Source organism: Sitophilus oryzae, unplaced genomic scaffold, assembly GCF_002938485.1.
Source record: "Sitophilus oryzae breed Bouriz unplaced genomic scaffold, Soryzae_2.0 scaffold_778_pilon_pilon, whole genome shotgun sequence".
Taxonomy (NCBI): Eukaryota; Metazoa; Arthropoda; class Insecta; order Coleoptera; family Curculionidae; genus Sitophilus; species Sitophilus oryzae.
Window position 1 is genome coordinate 40,947 of NW_022147393.1, and position 21,506 is coordinate 62,452.

General features: G+C 32.4%; 1 protein-coding gene across 1 annotated transcript; it reads right to left on the reverse strand.

Moving 5' to 3' along the window:
* Positions 1-985: 985 nt before the first annotated feature.
* On the reverse strand, positions 986-21,261 carry LOC115888511 (CNK3/IPCEF1 fusion protein-like). The gene is given in 18 exon segments (XM_030908260.1): positions 986-1,281; positions 2,743-2,919; positions 2,921-2,980; positions 3,165-3,333; positions 3,387-3,660; positions 7,188-7,289; positions 7,431-7,995; positions 9,257-9,472; positions 10,037-10,583; positions 10,625-10,962; positions 11,072-11,566; positions 18,855-19,038; positions 19,882-20,149; positions 20,202-20,370; positions 20,421-20,589; positions 20,646-20,827; positions 20,876-21,039; positions 21,097-21,261. Coding segments are annotated over 18 exon segments (4,407 nt in total). The 5' UTR covers positions 21,155-21,261; the 3' UTR covers positions 986-1,011.
* Between the last annotated feature and the right edge of the window lie 245 nt (positions 21,262-21,506).

The following is a 21,506-nucleotide window of genomic DNA, read 5'->3' on the forward strand; positions in this document are numbered from 1 at the left end:
TCAGACTAAATATTTATATCAGAAATAGTAAATAGTATACAATGCATTATTATTACCTCCTCAAAATTGATGATCTAATTTAAATAACTATTCAGAAAATAGAGTTCTTCATAAAATAATTACCTATAAAGGTACTAAGTTTAGCAAAAAGAATGAAATGTCTGTAAAGAATAAAGTCAATTTATAAAAATATACCTTATTGTGTATACGAAAAAGAGAAAAAATTGCTGAGAAAACATTTTCATAAAATAATGCCGCAATGTTAATTAAAAATGATCAAGTAGGCATAATTAACAGGAGTTTTTTTAATAAGCATTGACTTTTTATCAATCCATAAAAAAATTGTGTGATTCTTTATAGGTGACATAACTAAATATAGATACATTTAAAAATATCTATACCTCTGTAGCGAATTCATCTCTCCAAAAAAAGTCTCTGGGTATTTCGCCCATTGCACTGTAAGAAAATCTACAAAAAAAAATAAAAATAGTTCTTTTTTTGTAAACACCGCTGCGTTAATCCAACGGAGACCAATTTGTCAGCGGTGGTTTACTAATAAAACAAATTTGCTCTAACGGGAAAAAATGCTTAACGTTTCGGGAAGTATATCTCTTGTTTTGAATAGTTGTATTTGGATATTTTAAATATATTTTTTCTCTCTTGTTTTTCTGTTTCCGACGATAGGAAGAGGTGTATTTCCCGAAACGTTAAGAATTTTTGTCACTTCGGCAAATTTTTTGTATTACCTATTAGTAAAAAAAATAACTATTTTTGTAAATTTTCTTACAGTGGGCGAAATACCAAGAATTATTTTAAGATACAAACATGTATAAAACCATTTCATAGATACATTTCTTCCACTTGCAGATGAGGACGTAAAAAGTACACCCTGCTAAATTTAGGAACCTTAAATTATTCTATATAAAGTCAGCAATTCTAACTATATCGGCATAACATGTGTATATATTAAAAAACTTAATATAAAATAATATATATTTCTAATTATTGTACTTAGCTGTTACATATTGGCAATATCCAACAAAAGCTAATCAAGCTCGACGTGCTGTCGTTGTCTGTGTCGTCGCTTTTTGTTTGTTCCTTAAAAATATTTAAACTGGTTTGCGGATCGGCCGAAAGAGAATACGTCTCGGGTTGGAATACCGGCGGGTATTCTAGACCTGGGTAATCGGCGTGAGGCCTAATTGATGCAGAGTGCTGTTGTGGCAACATGGGTGGGGATTTATCCAGTGACGTTGAACTTTGCGACATTGAAATTGATTGCTGTAACCAAAAAGAAAATATGAATAGGCAAAACAAATATTGCATCCCCCCCCCAACGATAACTCTAAGATACGCCTCCTTAATGATAATAAGCTATTTTTCGCGACATACGTATGTTACTGAGTATGTGTATGGCAGAGATTTTTTATAGGGGTAGGAAAATACATTTGCGTATCTCAGAGCCAGATGATTGGCATGTTATGTCGGACTCAGGTTTCAATACCGACTAAAAACCTCCTCTTTTTCCGGCCTCTGCAGCCCCCGCGGAAACCGCCGTTAGGCATTACTTCGCAGGGAGAGGATCTAGCAATTGCACTTGCCTTCCATTAATTGAAGTCAATCTTCTCTTCCTGTAACCGTTCTTGTTGCTGGCTCGTTTTCTCTCTATAGAACGCAGGTGTTGAAGCACTTTCGTTGTGTATTATGTTAATAATTTAATTAAAGTATTGGTCGCGTTACAGGATGCCTCCGGAGAAAGCATCGCATCAATTAGTGTCTCTGGTTGAATTGCCTGTTCGAGGACAACCTCCAGATGACTACGCATTAAGTTGAGACGTGGGCACACAAAGGAACACGTGCTCCGCGTCTTCAGGAACTCGGAAAAAGTTGGTTTGAGGTACATTGTATGCGATTTTTGCTTAGAATTGAAGGAAGAACCGAAATATGCAATAATATACAGGGGGTTCCATTGAAAAAAAATGAAACTGATATGCCACGACTTTATGACCGACCCTCTATACTTAAATTTATAACCCGCTAATAGATACTTAAAAACTCTATAACTTTTATATTTAACTTTTTGCGGCACCTCTTATATTTTACCTAATAATCGACCGTTCCCATACATATCAGCGACCCTGTATAACATATAATTTAATTTTAATATACCTATTTTGTCACAATAAAAAAATGTTTATATCAATACACGATCGAACGTTTATAAAAATAAAACAATTATTGATGTTATTATAAATTTTGTATTTTACATATCTATAAATTGAAAAAAAAGTACAAAACAATTCGAATCTTTCTGGGGATTTGGAAAACGAAAAAAACTGCCATTTTTGTTGTCGCAATTAGGAAGTCATTGCAATTAAATATGAATAATTAAAATAAAATTCACTTGGTAAAATAAGTACAAATACACCAGTAATTAAAGAGGAAATTACCAAAATCACACACCGAATATTCACAAAACACAACGAAATAAAAATATTGACATATTTAAAAAAAAACAAATTAATATTTTTAATGACTAGCAGCGCCTCTAGTGCTTGTTCGCACAACCTATATTATAAGCTGTGCGAACAAACGATATATATCTTTTATTTCCAATCATTGCCATTACAAAAAATGTTCTAAAGGGAGATGTTTTTTGTTTTAAATTTGATACAAATGATGGTAGCTGATAATGAGCGAGCAACTAATGTCTCTAAAACAACTATCAATTAAACCTCCTACCTGTGAGCTAGATGGAGTCCAAGCCCCCTCTTTAGCACCACTGGACCTGCCAAAAATGGCTCGATGTAGTTTAGGTGAGCCCAAGAAAGTTTTTTCTTTCTTTTCCGCCTTGCCACTGAAGATTTTTGAAAGTTTACCAGTGCTCTTGCTTTGTTTGTCATCAATATTCAATTCAAAAGGCCAGCTTTGGAGTGGATTTGTTTCTCTCTGGACCTAAAGGCAAGGATATTGGGATATACTGCTTTAGATTTCAGCTTTGCTCTAAAAAATTAAAAAAGAAATTATTCATAAAAAAAATAATCTGGAGATTTAAACTGAATCTACCGCGAAGAGTCTCCAACCCTGTTAGTAAACCCTGGAAGTGACCTAGATGACTTCTTTTCTGCGGAACCAAAAACTAGTTTGTCTCTTTAATTTCCCACTCTTTTTCGGCGTTTCTTGACTTTGGTATCATCCAAAATCCGATTTTGAGCAAACTGGCTTTCGTTTACTGTTTCAGGACAATAAATCATCTCTCGTATGATTTTTTTTCTAGACAAATTTTTATCTGAAGAATAATGTAAATGCGAAATGGTGTATTCATCACAGTCCCTGAAACCATTAATAAAATGTATCATACTTTAAATTTAAAAAACAGAATATACCTTGGCCCTTCCTGGATTTTCAAGGCCCGAGGTAAACTTCGGTTAGATTTGCTTTCTAATCCTTTTATGGCTCTAGGGTAATTTAAAAGTTTGCCCTCGGAATGTTCATCTTTATGCTGGCTCCGCTTCAGAGAACCTAACCTTTTGCCAAAACAAGAGCTACTAGATTCGTGTTTTTCTGATTGAGATGCAGAACGAGAAAGCGGGGGAGTTCCAAAAACATCCTCGTGTTCATCGATAGAAGGTCTTGGTTGAACTCTAATTGGTACTTCCCCTTAAATCGATTTCCAATTTAAGTTAAAAAATTAAAAACTTGATTCACTATGAAAATTTTTAAATATTTAAATTAAAAAAATTGCCGGACAAAGTGCAAAGTTTCACTACCAATAGATCTCGTCTATCCCTCGGAAAGTACTAGCCGTAAGGCCTGCGGGAAGAGAAATTAAAGTAGTCACGAGAAATTGCTGGAAATTATTTTCAAATTTGTAGAATTGCCGCTAGAGGGTGCAACTGCTGTGGGAAATAAGAAAATTATTTTTTTACTAAAGGTGGGTTCATACAGCCAAATAAAATAAAATAAGAATAAAATAAAATAAGAAATAAGGAATTCTTATTTGTGTGCGTTCATACAGGCAAATAAAATAAAATAAGAAATATATATTTGCTCATGCGCAGTACGATGAGGCTGGATAAAAGTTAACTTTTACGATTGTTTATAGTAATTTTACTATTTATAGTATATTTATTTGTTCGTTGCCTACTATATTATATATTTTACTTATGTGAAATTATAAAATAAATTAAATCCAAACTGAAAATATTTGTAGGTTAGAATTAAGCGTCCGCAAAGCCGTTTAAAATAAAATAACACATAAAATAAAACAAGAAGTTAAAAGATAAAGACTTTTTATTTTATTTGTTATTTTATTTGGCTGTATGAACGCATGTACGGTATCCCATATAACCAACTTTCTTATTTTATTTTATTTTATTCTTATTTTATTTTATTTGGCTGTATGAACCCACCATAAATTTTGCCTAGATAAGGGAATAAGGGGTACTATAAATAATGGCGCTATAAACTTAAGTAAATTTTGGTTTTTTTCTGTTTGAACCAAATGAAGTGCTGGGGGAAGGTTAGATCTGTTTTAATTTAAATGTTAATAACTCCGAACTGGATAGTCGGAATCTAACAAACTGGGGCTGGTTTAAAAACAGCGTTCCTTACTCTATATTATACCACACAAAAACTAACAATATGCATTTAAGACGCTAAGGGGCGCTGTTTTACAATTTCACAAATATTGCTTGTTTCTTCAAAAAAATTAAGAGCAATAATATGTGTAATTTTAGCTCACAGAAAAGCAGAATAAATGCTTAAAAAGCCAGAAAAAAACCAATCAGGATATATTTGTTCAAACAGAAGATCCTAGCAAAAATATAATAAAAACGAAAACGCTTGATTATGACCATTCTAATAAAGCATAAAATAAAAACGACTAATTTATTACAGTATAGTATTTTTAAGAATACCATAATGTCAGATGTTTTAATATCTAATAATTAAAATGCCAATGACAGCGAACAAGAAACGACGCTTCAGTGAAGTCATGGTAGGCTTTGGAAAAAGGTTACTTTTGAAGTATTAGCACAGATTAGGTATCCTATAAGTATGCAGATAAAAATGCCTGTCCCTAATTCGTGGTACGAAAATTGTTTTTTATGACGATGTGCAAACGAGTAAAATTTCCTGTGCGCAAAAATAAACTCGCGTAAAATAACAATAAACAGCGTAATAGAGAGATATCTCTAAACCGAATAGCGTGAGGTGGTATTAACTCTCTTCATTTATATTTATCGGATCGGAAAGAATTCTGTTCGCGTCGCGTCCGCTATTTAAACTTAACCTAACTTTGAATTTAAAACTTTGAAATTGTTTTGTTTACTAGGTATTTTAAAACTAAAGGGCTAAAGTGCTTATTTCCAGTGGTTTATTGTTCAACGTCTGCCAGTGGGTTTAGGGCAACAAGCAACAAATTCTCTTATAAGGGCTAAGTCGTCATCTGCTGTAAACATAAGCCTCTTTATAGGTTCTTTAATATTGGAAGAGGTGGAATCTATATTTTGGGCCATATTTATTTAATTAAAACTAATCCCAGCTACTTAAATATCAAATTACCTAATAAATTACCTTGATCCGCAAATTACGTCAGGCGGTAACGTTATTAGCGGGTGTTGCGTTAAAAATTGACTCGCGCATATCGTAGCCATGATAAGGTACGCGTAAATACTGCATGACGCTATTCGGTTTTCCGATATCTCTCTAATAACTGTGCCGGTCAGGCGCTGTGCACAATTTTAGAGGCCATAAGTGGGCGTCCTATGTGCGCAAACTAGTAACCTAACTAGTGCCCGATTCCGAAAATTGGAACCACGAAAAACAATAAAGAAAAAACAAAGTTTATAATCTGTATAATCTGTGGTATTAGTTTAAACGTCAAAGTGTTATTAGGTCAACCTTTTGATAGTCTCAGCCGTATTTTTTATAATTTGTTTGCATTTCTAAAAATACCTCTATAATTTGAAGAAAAGGCGATGAATATCACTGGCCATGACCAATTTTAATCTAGCGCTCGCACTACTATACACAGAACTTTGATAAAAGAAAAGAAAGTAATTTATAGCAGTACATTCTTGTAAATGTAATGTCTAAGTCTCTGATAATTACCCTGCTATTAACTTGGGGATCAAACTGCCCATATACCAAAACATTTACCCTGTTTTAACTTCAGTTTGACCTCTATGTCGTCATAGATAAACAGGATAATGAATAGGGTACTATCCCGTAGTACGAAAACGTCAAGACAAACGATTAAACATTAGGCCTACATTTTGATTTTCTCATCAGTTGATTAATACTGATTATTTGTTTTTAAAATACAGAACTTAATTGTAACAATAACTGAATATAACATTTTTGAAATGTCATAACATAAATACAATCAAAAGAAATGTCAAATGCGTGTCTGTATATTTCATATCAATTAAACGTTTAGTTACCTAATCGAGCGCGCGATTTTTAAATTCATTGTCGCCAACCATGGACATATTTGGCGCTGTGCTGACTAACTATAATTTAAATTTCGCGCTGGGGATTCAGGTGGTAGCTCTGCTCTAAAAAATGTCAAGTTGCCGCATTTATTTATTTATTTCCTGACACTGTTCATTCGTTTTGACACTTTTGTTTTGTTACGAGTTTTTGGTTTAAATAAATAATGTTGTGATACTTTAAGCTTGAAAATGTTTACTAGCACTACCTTGTAGTCAAACATTGTTCTTTTTAGAACCTCTTTTAGTGCGAAGTGTACAAGACAGATTAATAGCCGTAAAAAACTCATCGCAACTTTAGTAGAATATTTTGAACGAGAAAGCGGTAGTAATGGCCCTCTATGTCCCTTAAGCGCTGTTAAGAAAGTGAGTTTTGTTGATGTAAATAATAACTGTTTATATATTTATAATTAATTTATTTTTGTTTCCTAAAATATTTTGATTAAAAGGAAATTTATAGAAGAAGGCAACGCTGCGCCGCGCGGGTCAAGCTTAATCACGTGACTAAAAGTTTATTTGGTATGAATTGTATCTAAATAGCAGCATGCGATAACGTTACTAGCGCATTAACGACACGTTTATTATGTCAAAATTGTCAAAATAACGCGTCTCGTAATGGAATATGGCATATCTTTGCCATTTCGATCGATTCTGTATTAATTTAAAATTAACAGTCGAAAACCATATACATACCATAGACGACATCTGCTTTAATCATGCTCAAATCAATTTTAGTTTCTTCAAACTCACGATGGGGATTGGTTCTGCTCTCTTCCGACTGCCGATTCATCAACTCTATAATGTATAACAAAATATCCAGCAAGATTAACTGGCCGGATATTTCGCACTTTTTTACTAACCGAACGACAAGAGATGAGGCCGAAATCGTTTACGGGTGCAGATGCTGTGGATACTTGCACGCAACGTAGTTTGAACCCTTTTTTGCTTTGTTGCGGTATCTGCTTAAAGGTGGCGTTCTGATAATGTGTTCCACAGTTAGATTTGGAACGCTGATGTTCTGCGCTTGGTGCAAGTTTGAAGGACCAAAAATAGGCACGTGAGAGGTAAAATTCCCTGTTCGAACACTGGCATGCGTCGGTTCGTTTCTTACTTTCCGGTACGACCTAAACTGAGATGTGGGAACTGGAACACTGTTCTTTGTATTACTACTGGATTTATTAAAGAACCATTTTCGATCGAGGCTGGTGCTCCCAGTGTGCGGCGTATCGGTCGAGGCCTTTTTCAAACTAAACTTTTTTAAAGATCCGAATTTTTTTAACGAATCGGATTTCTCTGGAGTGACTGTTTTAGGTTTCTCTGTATCAGAATCGTCAGTTTCCGAGTACAACTTGTCGTCGTGGTTTTTAGAGTGAGCGTCATGATGAAGGCAGGCGGTATGAATCATATCAATCCAAACCTGTAGAGTGTCAGGATCATCAGCAGAAAAATAGAATACAGTACCGGTGTGGTATACTCGGAACGCGTTTGATCTGGATTTTACCTAAAGTTGAAATAATTGTTAAATTAGAATGGAAAACATTTATTTAAATTTTTAAAAGATGATATTTCACCATCAGACACATTTTCTATAAAGTAACCACCAAAAAAGTTGCAAGAGAAATGAAATGTTGAGGGAAATATCTTATTATTAAATTTCTAAAAAAAAACATTTTATGTAAAATTAATCCAGAATGTCCAATAACAAAAACATACAGGGCGGCACCTCATTCGCCTCGGGTGATTATCACGAAGGAAAGATAGAATAGAAACAAAATTTTTATTGGTATATGTAGAGAGGCAATGTGCATAATTTCAAATTATTTTCAAAGTACAGGGTGTCAAAACTAAGATCTATAAAAAATTATATTTTTCTTATGGAACACCCATGGTATTTACTATTTCATTTTGGATTCTTGGGCATAAAATAAGGCATTTTATTGTAAGGGTTTAATATGTTTAAATGCTTAGGTTTATGATATATTTAATGATATTTAAATATGCATGCTATAATATAAAGTTTGTCAACACCCTGTACATTACTTTTCAGAGCTAATTCTTGTGCTGACTTTGAAGCCAAAATAAACTTACTAAAAAAATATTTCCTTAAGTATACAGGGGTATCAAAAATTGCTTGTTTATTTTAAATATTTATTTTACACTAAAAATTTCGTTATTTCAAATACAACACTATGTATTTTTAAAATAAGTCAAGCAGATTCAAATGCCCTTTCAAACTATATTAGGGTTTCTATACCGATCTGGCTCAGATTTTGGATAAAAAGCGATTTTTCAATAAAATGACAATCAAGCTGGTGTTGCCATGGCAATTTGCTAGTGACAATTAGTATAGCTATTATCAAAGTCGACATTAGTTTATGGACTTTATGAATTTATAACAGTCTAATAATATAAAATATGATATCCTCTCCTATGATAACATCTTTGTATAAATTGAGATTGACATGTATGTTGTAATTTTGGTTGACCCTGTATTACTCAATCACATTTTAAGGAAACCGAAAAACAGAAAAACTTATGTAATACGCACTATAGTCTGTCCTGTATGAGTTAGAGAAGTTTTTGACAGGAGAAATATTAAAAATGTTTTAGGCACTTATTTATGAGAAGACATTTTAATATTATGATATCAAAGAACCACAAGCTTCAACTTGCAAACAATTATCATTTATTTGTTTATTTAATTTTTATTTATTACAAATACATTAATGTCTCAAAATTATAATACTATCGAGATTACTTACTTCATTAGCCAATGAAACCGTAAAATCAGTCAGAGAAAAATAAAGATAATTTTTTTTTTTTAATCTTTATTTTTTGTAACCATACAATTAACTTCCTAATAACACAAACCACCTTTTCTCCCAATGCACGTTCTGGTTGTGCTTGCCACGAAGCCTCTGGTATAGGTATCCCTGGTTGTCGGGAGGAGACAGATCATTTACTGTCACTCTCCTCCGCTCTGATTAAAAAAATGATATTTAATAACAAGGATTGACATAATAGATGTGTTATTAACTGAGTAATAGCAAATATATTATAAGAATATATTGCTAGTAAAGAACAGAAATTAAAGTCAAATGTTGTAAAGTTTCAAATTTTGAGATGGAGCTATGCAAAATCCACATAAGGCTTTCCTTTTCGTTCAACAGCTTTCAATCTTAATCGCGATTAGTTGATTTATTTCATACTAACCAATAGAAGTAGTTTTCTAAGTTTCTATCTACCAAGTAATTGCAATAAATCTTGCAATAAAAAAATTATATGTTATACGTTATTAATATTTAGAATTTAAAATAGTGCGCGGGCAGGTGACAGCGTTTAACGATGAAGTAGACAAATCAGATCGTTTTATTTGGCGCATGCGTACGAAAATCCTGTTGAACTAAAAGGATAGACTTATGCAAGATTCATATTCCTATTCCTTTTCTTTGACTTCACTTTCCCCTCATTTATTGTAAAATACGGTACTAGCAATATATTCTCATAATATATATTTAGGTAATAGCATAAAATTATAACACTTGCAATTAAATTATTCTTTTCTTCGCTGACCTTGGTTTGTTTGATATCATGGCTTTAACAATACTATTGGTGGGAGAAACTTTACTCTCGGCATGTCTATGTACATCGTAAGGAGTACTCTTTAATGGACTTCCCGCGTCCCCTTCATATTCCCCTCTGCCTTTAGGAGTAGAGGAAGTCTTGCCAAAACTTCTCTGCAAATCAAACGATTGCTTAACCTGAATCGGAACCAGGTAATCGTTCGAATCTGTAGAGTGAATAGATTGCATGCTGCCCATTTTCTTAATATCGACGTTGGTTTCAGGAAAATCAAAAGTCTTCTTTGGTGTCGACTGGACACCTTTGGGTGTTCGGGGTATCGGTGGTGCTGGTTTAGGACTTTCCGGTAAATTGACTGACTTTATACTATCTATAGATTTTCGCGGAGGAGGTTTTGGTGGTAAATCTACATCCGAAAGAATATTGCCTCTTACTATATTCGAATCTGTTATACTCTCTAAAGATCCCTGAGAAACCACGATAACTGATGTTTCTTGAAGTTCCGTATATGTTGATCATCATAACAATTTTTAGGAGTTTCATTTTACCCGGAACTGGATTTTTCTTCGGCCGGAAAAAACCCATCAGAATTCTCTAAAGGCGAACTTTCAGGAATTGTCTCGGAAATTTTTGGAATAACGTCAGGAAGCTTTTCAATTTTAATGTGAGGATTTTCTACCTGCTGTGGTGGTTCTTCGTCTGTCAAATCGTAGGCAGGTGTACTATGGCTCTTGTCCAATCTCCCTCTTAATTTAGTTGTAGAACTCCTCGGAGGAACCAACGGTTTCTTACTTTCAGGTTTCGTAGGTATCTCGGGAGGTTTCCTAGCTTGAATTCGAGGCATTACTCTAGGTTTAGGTGGAGATATCTTCTTCTGATCGTCGAACTTTTTAATCATATTGTGAACGTTAATTTCAGCTAAACTTGGATCTCTAACGACAATATTTTGTAATTTGCCATTGTCTTTGTTGTTTTCGATGTTATTTTTTAAAAGCTGTCTGTGTTAAAGACGTTTCTTTATCTAAAGTCGAAACCATACTAGATCGGTCAGTTAAATCACGCCCCTCATCAATAAAACTAATAGTTTCGTTATGAACACTAGACAAACTATTGACGCTAACGCTTTTTTCCTCATTTAAATTAGTATCGTGAATTTTGATATCCAGTAAATCCAGTTTATTATCGATCTTAGCCAAAGACCCATTCCTATTTTTCATTTCTTCACTGGCATCATCAAAATTAACCCTTTTCTTGGTGCTACTTCTTTCACTTCTATCTTTTCCCTTGAAGCTTTCTTTGAGACTCTTTTTTCTACGATTACGCGATAAACCTATGACTGTTGTTGGCCTTGGACTGACATCTAAGCCTACATTACAAGATGCACTTTTATCTCTCAAAATACGTGATTCCTCTTCAAACCTGGCTTTGTCTATGTCGTAGAAACTAGACGATTGCTTGCTGGTTGCGCACGATTGCAAAAAATCCCAGTACTGAAATAGAGTATATAAATGTTATTTTATATTCTTTCATAGTTTACAATATTTGCTATTTTAGTGCGTGGCCCCACATGAGGCGTACAGCGTAGCGTAGAGCGGAGAGGAGCACGAAGCGTTTAAATGTATTGAAGTAAATGGAAGTGGCACCACATAGAGGCGAGGCGTATTGCGTTTTGACGCGTATTTTACTATTATACGCTAAGCTTCGCTCCACGCGTCCAGCAATGTTGGGCGGCGACCTTAAAGATTATTCTTTACAGTGATGAATTTCTGTAATCTGCATTTTCCTTCATAAAAATATTCTTGTCATATTGTATTTAAGTTTAAACATTAATTAATAACGTAAGTTCCTTAAACCATAGCTAAATCCTTTTATTAAATTAAAAGGACATTATTTCAGAGAAATAAAAATATGCCACAATGCCTCCTAGTACAATAATTACAATCAAGTTTATGATGGGCACTTAAAGCCGAAACATCGGATTGAGTAATTAACCTTGCCATTTTGTACATAACAAAAGTAACAATTGCAAAATTGTAGTTATTTTTATCTCTTATTGCATTCAATCTTTAAAATTTTAGAAAAATGAAAAACAGTTCTACCTCAGTTCATCCTCTACTATTGGAGCACCCTATACAAGTAAAATACTACTGAGAATTGAACCAGTAGATTCTAAAATAGCCGTTTTTTAAATAATATGAATTATTTGATTTAGAATGTTTTTTTTTGTTTCGGTGGCAATCTTCCCAAAGATTTGCAAATATTAATTTGTTGCCAATTAGTTTTATAGTCAAGTGTACTTTGTATAATTAGGAAAAAATGAACACCTCAGTAGATTTAAGCTAAAAAACAACGGCGAATGCAGATTCTGTGGGAAAAATGGGAAAACACAACACCTCAGCTGTCTCAGATACTGGCTTTGGTCAAAACCCTGAGACCTGAGACTGTATGACTCGTTATATCTCAAGAGAGGGAGACACACAATAAGGTGTAAGGTCGTGATGATTAACCCCCTTCCCAAACATTCTACATTCTACGTGAAATAAGTCCAAAATAACCTAGTTATTTTACTTTGAAAATTTTAAAAAAGAAATAATTTTTTCTTAAACATAAATTTACATTTTTTTGTTTTTTATTTTCGTTTCTCTAAATTTAAACAACTTATGTTGCGATATTAGCAAGATGTTATATTTTTAACTGACAATTTAAAAATTTAACATTTTTTTCACAAAAAAAGTCATAGACGTGTTTCTGGGGTTGGAATCATAAAATATTTGCTTTTCTAAAAACTCGCCCTGTATAAACAAGCTAAGATAGATAGATGAACGCCATAAGCCTAAAATAACAAATATACCGTATGATCGAAAAAAAAACAGCGTCCAGTCGGCTTGGGAATGACGATCGATGACATTCCCCATATAATTTTACAAATAAAATGACAGCGATCTTCATTTCATAGCCATCGCTTAGTGCGTATTTTCTATTATATTCAATTTTAATTTTAATTGAAAATAATAGATAGATAAAAATACAAATAAAATATGATAAAAAAATATAAACAAAGAGATGAAAAAATCTATTCAAATATATAATAAAATGCATAATAAAATAACTTTGTATGTAATAGCTGTAATCTCTATTTAAACATCTATTAAGTATCTTAATCTCTACATGCATCTAAATACAATAAATCAAAACAAGAAAGTTGGTAATTATTTTTTTTTACAGTAAATGTATAAAACATATTCAGTAACAGAATTAAAATGTAATGAATAAATGACTGCATAATATAAACGAAAATAAACAAATAACTTACGCGTAGAAGTGAAACGGGAGAGAGTAAACCGAACTTCTACTTTCAAGGACGTTTCAATTCAGACACTAAACATTGTTACACGGGCCGATAATGACTCAAAATACGAAAACCGGGAATAAATCGCCGGATTTTACGACCAGTTTTGTTCTAAACATCGAAACGGGAGCCCAGTCAGACGGTCTTATCGGCACAGGATGCGAGGGATACTTACAATTTACTGGGCGACAAATATTCTTTAGATAAACAATTCAACATAATTCCCTTATCATTGTTAAATACGGTCGAGTGCGAATTTTTTCTTGTTAAACACCATTATTGCCTCCCGCTTATTGCAATATTAATATGTATTTATTGTCGGCAAAATTTTATTTGAAATTATCTGACATCATTTTTAGCTTATTGCAATTTATTGTAATTATAGCGTTTTGAATATTTGCACCGCTAAAAATAGTACAGCTATTAAATGTCTATTCACTAAGCAACATCCACACTGAACAAATATCATACAATAAAAAAACAGCGTCAAAGACGGCTGGGGAATGACAATCGATAATAATTTTGGCAAGGTCAAGCCCTAGACGTCATTTTTAATGGCGCTTACTGCCTGGCCTTAGAAGATGGTAACTTATTTTTGTATTGAGTAAAAATGAGTTTTAAATGGTGTAGTTTAAAATTCGACAAAAAATATTTTTTTAAATAAATTTATTGTGTTTAGAAATGTTCTATCCTTTTTTAATCTTTCGATAATTAGTGTTAATTTTTGACAAAATTCTTGACACGTGAAATGCTAACTGAATAAGCTCAACCTATTATCAAGGAAGTCTTTGCTGCAGACTCTGCGATAAAGATCCTGAAACAGCGGAGGACATAATATGTAACTGCGAGGCTCTTGATCGTAAGAGACACTTTTTATTTGGGGAAGCAAGGTTAGAACAGGAGAAACAATGCTTTTATCCTTTGAATAAAGATTAAGGAAGGAGTATAATGCTATCCATGTATTCATAAAAAATGTCTATACCTATGTGGCGGATTCATCTCTCCAAAAAAGTCCTTTATGGGTATTTCGCCACTGCTGCACTGCAAGAAAATCTACAAAATAAAATAGTTATTTTTTGTAAATACTTCTGCGATAAACCTAAACGGACACTGCTTGTCAGAAGTTATGTTTACAGTTATACAAATTTGCAAACGTTAAGCATTTTTTCTTTGCTAGGCAAATTTGTATAACTGTAAACATAACTTCTGACAAGCAGTGTCCGTTTAGGTTTAACGCAGAAGTGTTTACAAAAAATAACTATTTTGTTTTGTAGATTTTCTTGCAGTGCAGTGGCGAAATACCTATAAAGGATTTTTTTTGGAGACATATATTCATGCATGGTAGACGGAGAGAGGGCCCTAGGGTGGGGATCTTTGACAGTTCTGTTTGATGATACATTTGACACATTTGAAATTGATTTCAAATTCTTAGTTTGGGAGATAAGAATGTAAGTTTCATTTTTATTTCGATTTTTTCAAATAATTTCGGAACTACCCTCGATATTTGGATGAAAATCGGTATATGGCAGTTTTTTGAAATGAGAAATTTGATTTTGATGTCAATATGACTCCTACTTGTAGAGGGCGGCACCTACAGTGAAACAAGCCTGTGTTAACCTTTGGACATTTGTCTAAATAATGTGAAAATAAGAATAATGATTTATGTGAAAATAAGAATAATGATTTATGTGAAAATAAGAATCATGGTTTAGTATTAATATTTACTTAATTTTTAAGTATAGGTATTTTGAAATTAAATTTAACTCCATGATTAAAGTAGCATTGTGGATGATTAATTTGCTTTTTTAAACTATTTTACAAAAAAATCCAAACAAACTTTATCTGCCCTTAACAGACAAACATATTCACATATTAAATGCATAATAAAATGCTGCCCCAGTCTGCACCCCTCAAAGAAAATAACCAGAAAATAATTTAAAAATTATATTTTTAAACATAAACTAATGATTTCTAATAACTGTTATAATTTATCAAAACTCTGGCGAAAAGAAAACCATTGCAGGTAATAAAGAACATTCCCATTTAATAAATTCAGCAAAAATTGCTACCTCAGGTTGCAACCCTTAAGCACAGAATATCTAGCTACGCAACAGAAGCCTCGTTACATGTAAAAAATCGTAGGTCTCAAAAGGAGACAGACTTTTAAAGCCTGTCTCCAAATCAGATATTTTGATGCGGTAGTTTCACTACTACATAACAGAGGGCGATAAATTTAAAAGAAAACAGTTTTCTACAAAAGAAATTTAAAAGAATTTTATGCAGTGTTGCCATTGTGTAATTTATATTGTAATACTTCCTGATAAAGCCTACGTTCAAATTTGCTACATCATTTAAACATATTAAAATAGATTAGAGCTCTTTTTTCAAACGTTTAAGTATTTAACTTGCTATGTTAGTTGGAGTTAAATCTTACGAGCTGAATTAAAATCACTTCCTGACGTTTGATTCTACCTGAATCCTAAATTTTGATTGTAATTCGGCGACAATATATAATAAGTATTGTTCTACTATTATGACACCACTTCCTGACGTTCGATTGTGTTCATACCGTATGATCGGGAAAAAACGGCGTTAGCGATGGCTATGAAATGAAAATCACTGTCATTTTATGTGTAAATTTATATGGGAAATATCATCGATCGTCTTTTCCCAGCCAACTGGACGCCGTTTTTTCGGTATCATTGACGGTATTTGATATATACTTGCGTATTTTTCATGACATTGCAATATTATGGTACCATGAAGCATATCAAGTGATACCGTAATATAGTACCATATTACGATACATGGCGTTCGATTGGGCTTAAACTTAGTATATTTATATTACGTATCTTCAGTGATATTGTAATATTATGGTACCATGAAGCATATCAAGAGGTACCATAATAGTACCATATACGATTTCATTTCCTGGCGTACGATTGGACTTATACTTGGTATAGTAAGTATCTTCGGTGACATTTTAATATGATGGTACCATGATGCATATAAAGTGGTACCTTAATATAGTACCATATTACGATACCACTTCCTGACGTTCGATTGGGCTCATATTTGACTATACTTGCGTATTTTTGATGACATTACAATATTATGGTACCATGAAGCATATCAAAGGGTACCATAATGTAGTACCATTTTACGATACCATTTCCTGGCGTTCGATTGGGCCCAAATTTGATATACTTGTGTTTCATTATAAAGATTTGTTTAATTAATAATTTTAATTTATTTTACGAATTTTAATTTATTGTACGATGTCGTGACAGCAACTTTTATGCCGAACTAATATATTATTAATTGTACCTGTGTCACTTTTTAAAATCTACCTAGGTCTATATAAATAACATGGCAAACAGAAAAAATTTGTTATTATAGTATTTTTTTAGTCAATTAACATTTTTGGTACTGCATTTTAATAAATCATTTCCATTATTATTAAACGTATATTTCATTACTAACGTTTCAGCATTAATAAATATCACTATCAATCGCCCTGTATATTATTAATTTTAAAGGTAATTAAAGTTATTTTCTTAGTTAACATAATAAGTAATGTATATTAAAAATGTATTTTGAGAGCATATGTTTTCTAATTTATTTTTTTATTTTTATTACTAATTTATTCTAATTTTAAAAGCCAAACGAATAATTAATATAAGTGTATCTGACAAGAAACGAAGAATAGAAAGAAATTATTATACACCAGAAAAAGAATGGGATGCCAATTAAAATCTGTTTGAATCTGGCAACTGTGCATATTTTGCCGAGCTTCAAGGCCGTCGACGTGCCGTCGATCTACGTCGATCCAAAACCGAAAGTTGAAAATTTCCAATTATATTCTGATTATGATATTGTCGCGCCATCTAGTATTTTATTTGTGCAATTTTAGCTCTTTCATTTCGAGTATTTTTCTGTTGCGTAGCTAGATATTCTGTGCCTTAAGATATCAAAAGGTCATCTTCAATAAAATCCTTCAGAATCCAGAAAATCTATAAAACAAATTATTATAGTTTTTTTATAAACTTTAATTTCATACTTCTAGTATATTTAATACTTTTAATTGAATAGAATAATTCTTAAGAAAGTATTTATAAAAATACCTATGAGATTAAAAGGAAATGTCCAACTGCTGCCATATACTCGGTTCACTGTGCGGCGTATCAAAGGCGTGAAAGAAATGCTCAAGCTCGAAGAGTCGCGCGGCGACCGCGGGGACTGCGGGGACGATTTGACGTCATCGTCCACAATTTGTTTGGTCTAATAGGATTTTGCCCGGTGCCCCCGATCCGACGTCAACGCGTCTAGGTGCATACCACCGAACATAGCCTTTTTTGAATACAAAAAATCCCATAAGGTCTCGTACCTGTCTAATTTAGTTTGTGTTATTACTCTTTAAAACAGTTAAAACACATGTAGGTGGCGCCCCCTAGGAATAGGAGTCATATTGACATCAAATTCAAATTTCTCATGTCAAAAATCTCCTAGACACCAAATTTCATCTAAATATTAACGTTACTTCAGAAATTATTTGGAAAAAAATCGAAATAAAAATGAAACTTCTACACCCTGTATCTCCGAAACAAAGCATTTTAGGACATATATTTATACGAATTTTTTTTCTTATTTTTATCTGCAATATGCTGCCGAAGTTTCCGGAATACATTTCGGACCACCCTGTATAATATATGTACATACGTGTAGTACACCGATCATTTATGAAATTCACTTAAAATTAACCAATTATATATTTTATATTTTTTCTTGCATTTTTGCTTTTATTTACTATTCGTAAAAGATTAGATGTTAAAGAATTTAGATACATCAATTTGACTTACCAGCTTCAATAGCGTATCAGATGTTTGTGTTAATAAATAATTATTATCACTTATCTATTTTTATTAGAAACATATATTTTTATAGCAATTTTAATAACTACCAACATTTATTGACAACGTAAAATAAAACAACAAATTATTGAATCTACCCTACATCATATTTTTACAGGTTTTGAATAAGATTAGGACAGTCCTGATAAACTGAAATTTAAGTCAGCCATTTTAGAATCCCGTCCCGTTCTATCTAAGATTTTTGATATGCTCCTTCCTGTATCTTTTTTATTCAAAGCTACCATCTTATCAAGGACATGCACAAGTTAGTGCAGGGTATAGGGAGGAGAATGGGCGCACACATAGAAAGGGGACAAACTCAGTAGGCCTCACAGGTCACAGTGTTCCGGCTCATTATTAAAAAAAAACATTCGTGTAGGCTCAGTCTGTTCTGCTCAGATGTAAACGCGCCTTAATAATATTAAGAATAAAACATTTTCTAACAATGTAGCCATTGATAGAAATAAAATTATTACTCAATGATTATTTATTAAATGCATTTACACAATTCAGACTTACCTGTTCAATTGATGTGTTTGGTCTCTTGTTGGTAGGTGTCGTTCCTGTAATTGTATTCCTCCTTTGCAAAATAGGTCTAGGTTTAATAGGATACATGCGAAAAGTACCCTCCAGCGGACTATCTGGAGGTTCACTATCACTACTGCTTAATTCAGCTTCAACATTACTGATTTCCTCTTCAGATCTATAACAAATAAGTAAATTACAAATTTGGCAAAGTAAAAGGATATTTTTCATATATTCTTATTATTTTTTTAGATGACTTTTTATTGAGGGGATTTTGTCACCTAGACTACATGAGTACTACAGTTTTCACATTATTCTGTGTGTCCAAATTATTAACTGGAAATAATCAAATAACTGTGAATTTATTTACGATTTATTTACTATTAGGTTGGTGCATTCTCCGCCTGTATTTCCACCATAGCAGAATATCGTAAACAACTAGTGTATACAAATACACGGGTTTAAATAGCAAGTATACAAAAAATTTATTATATAATTATTCTAAAAGTGTTAGAAAGTATAGTTTGTGAAAATTCTAAAAATAAAAATAAAGAAGTAAATATTTTGATATCTTCAGAAGATCTAACTTGTATTATAATTTATTATTCCAGGTAAAAAAATCTTTTTAGAATTTTTTGTTGCTTTTGGTTATAGTAAGAATCGAGCTGCCTACTTTGGCTAGCAAAATTGGTTAAAATGGAGCTGTCTGGTTACTGCAGCCACCTCTTCAATTAACCTAGTAATATGACATTATGAAATTAAGAAAAAAAGTTATAGGGAAACAATCAAAAAATTAAAAATCAGCATTTACTTTATAAAAAGAAACTGAATTTGAAAATGTTTTGGCACTATTTGGCACATTTATACAGGGTGTATTAATTTATATATAAGAAGTGTAAAACAAACATCTCATTCAAACAATCCTGTTAAACGATGAGTTTAGATAAGTCTTAAAATAAATTCTTCCGTTATTAGAATCCATACTAACAATTTTTTTAATAATTTTAATTAAGGTACTTACTTTGTTACTGTAATAGGTGGCAAGTCAATAATTGGCAATAACCTTGGGGAGGGTAAATTATCATTCCATTTTGACCAGTTTTCGGTGCCTCTCTTTCTACTGGGTAATCTATACGGTTTCATATAGATTTGACCATAAACTTTTGAATGCCGAGGTCTCTTTTTTAATGTCAATACAATTTCTGGCGACTGTTCTTGTAACAGATGCATAACTTTTTTAGCCTGCCATCCAACGACTGTTTGATAATTAACCTGTACTATTTCATCACCTAAAAAGACAACTATTATATTCAGATCAAACAGACTACAAAGAAAACTTACCTTCTTCAATTTTTGTACTACCATGAGCCGGAGAACCAAATTTAATATCAACAATTTGATGTATGGGATGATAATTAGGCATAATATAAAAGCCAAGATCTTGCTCCTTCTTTTTCAACGTTGCTAAATCTAAAGATGCAGGCTGTAATATCATTGGGTCGCATATATCCTAAAATTCAAAATATAAAGCTGGATTCTAGTTGTATAAATATAAATTACTTGTATAATATGATCAGCTATTTTTGCAAGTTTTTCACAACTTTTTTTAATATCTAATACGGGATTCTCTGAGAATTTTCCCCTATGTGCAACATAGGCCATCTCAAAGCTTAATTGCAATAATTCCTTTTTGTTGTCTAAATAGTCTTTGTCACCCGTAAAAGGTGATCTAAAATTAAATCAAAAAGATGAAAATAAATATTAAAACAACAACTTATTAAATACCTATCAAGCCATAAGACTAAAGGTTTTATTGCAGCCACTATATTATGAACATCTGACATAACTTGAGTTTTCACAGAATCACTCCTTTCATCTACTAATAAAAGTTCTTTGTATAACGAATTAGCTGCACATGAAAGCTTCAAAGCAAGCATTTGCAAATTCTCTGTGTTAAGTTCATAATGCTAAAAAGGACTAATTAGCTTTAATTTAGAAATATGTGGAACACATACAATATTTCTGAGATGCTCCACGGCTTCTAAAATAATCTCTTGATGACCTAACTTTTTTACTCCCAGGTTCTCCAAATCTTCTGCACGTAGATTTAATAAATGTTGCCCGGTAACACCATTATTCAAAAATGAGGCTTGGTACTGAAAAATTACATTATCCAGGCCTACAACATTTTTTTGAGCGTTAATAAATAAAATTAACAAAACTTTTTAAAGGTTACCTTTCAACCAGTACATAACTTGGTCTACCGGCCAATCTTTCACATTAACATAAGCCATGGCTTCAACGCATAAAACAAACTATAAATTACAAACATAAATGTTTTTAACAATTAAACACAAATTGAAAACTAAAAACTGCATTATTATTTATCAGAATTGCTGACATTTCTGTTGACATGAATGAACTTGTCAAAATTCATGAATCATAATATTTGATTCAGCGCTGTCTAACAAAGAATAACGAAAACCTCTATAGTTAGGTTTCTGTTTGAATATATAGAGGGCAGCAGAATATATTTTATTTTCCCTGCTTTTAAACTAAATTTAAAATTTTAGTATTTATAGGAAAAAATAAAACTGGACGAGCTGCTTATCATTTATTTCTTTTTAAATTGTGACTAGGAAGTAT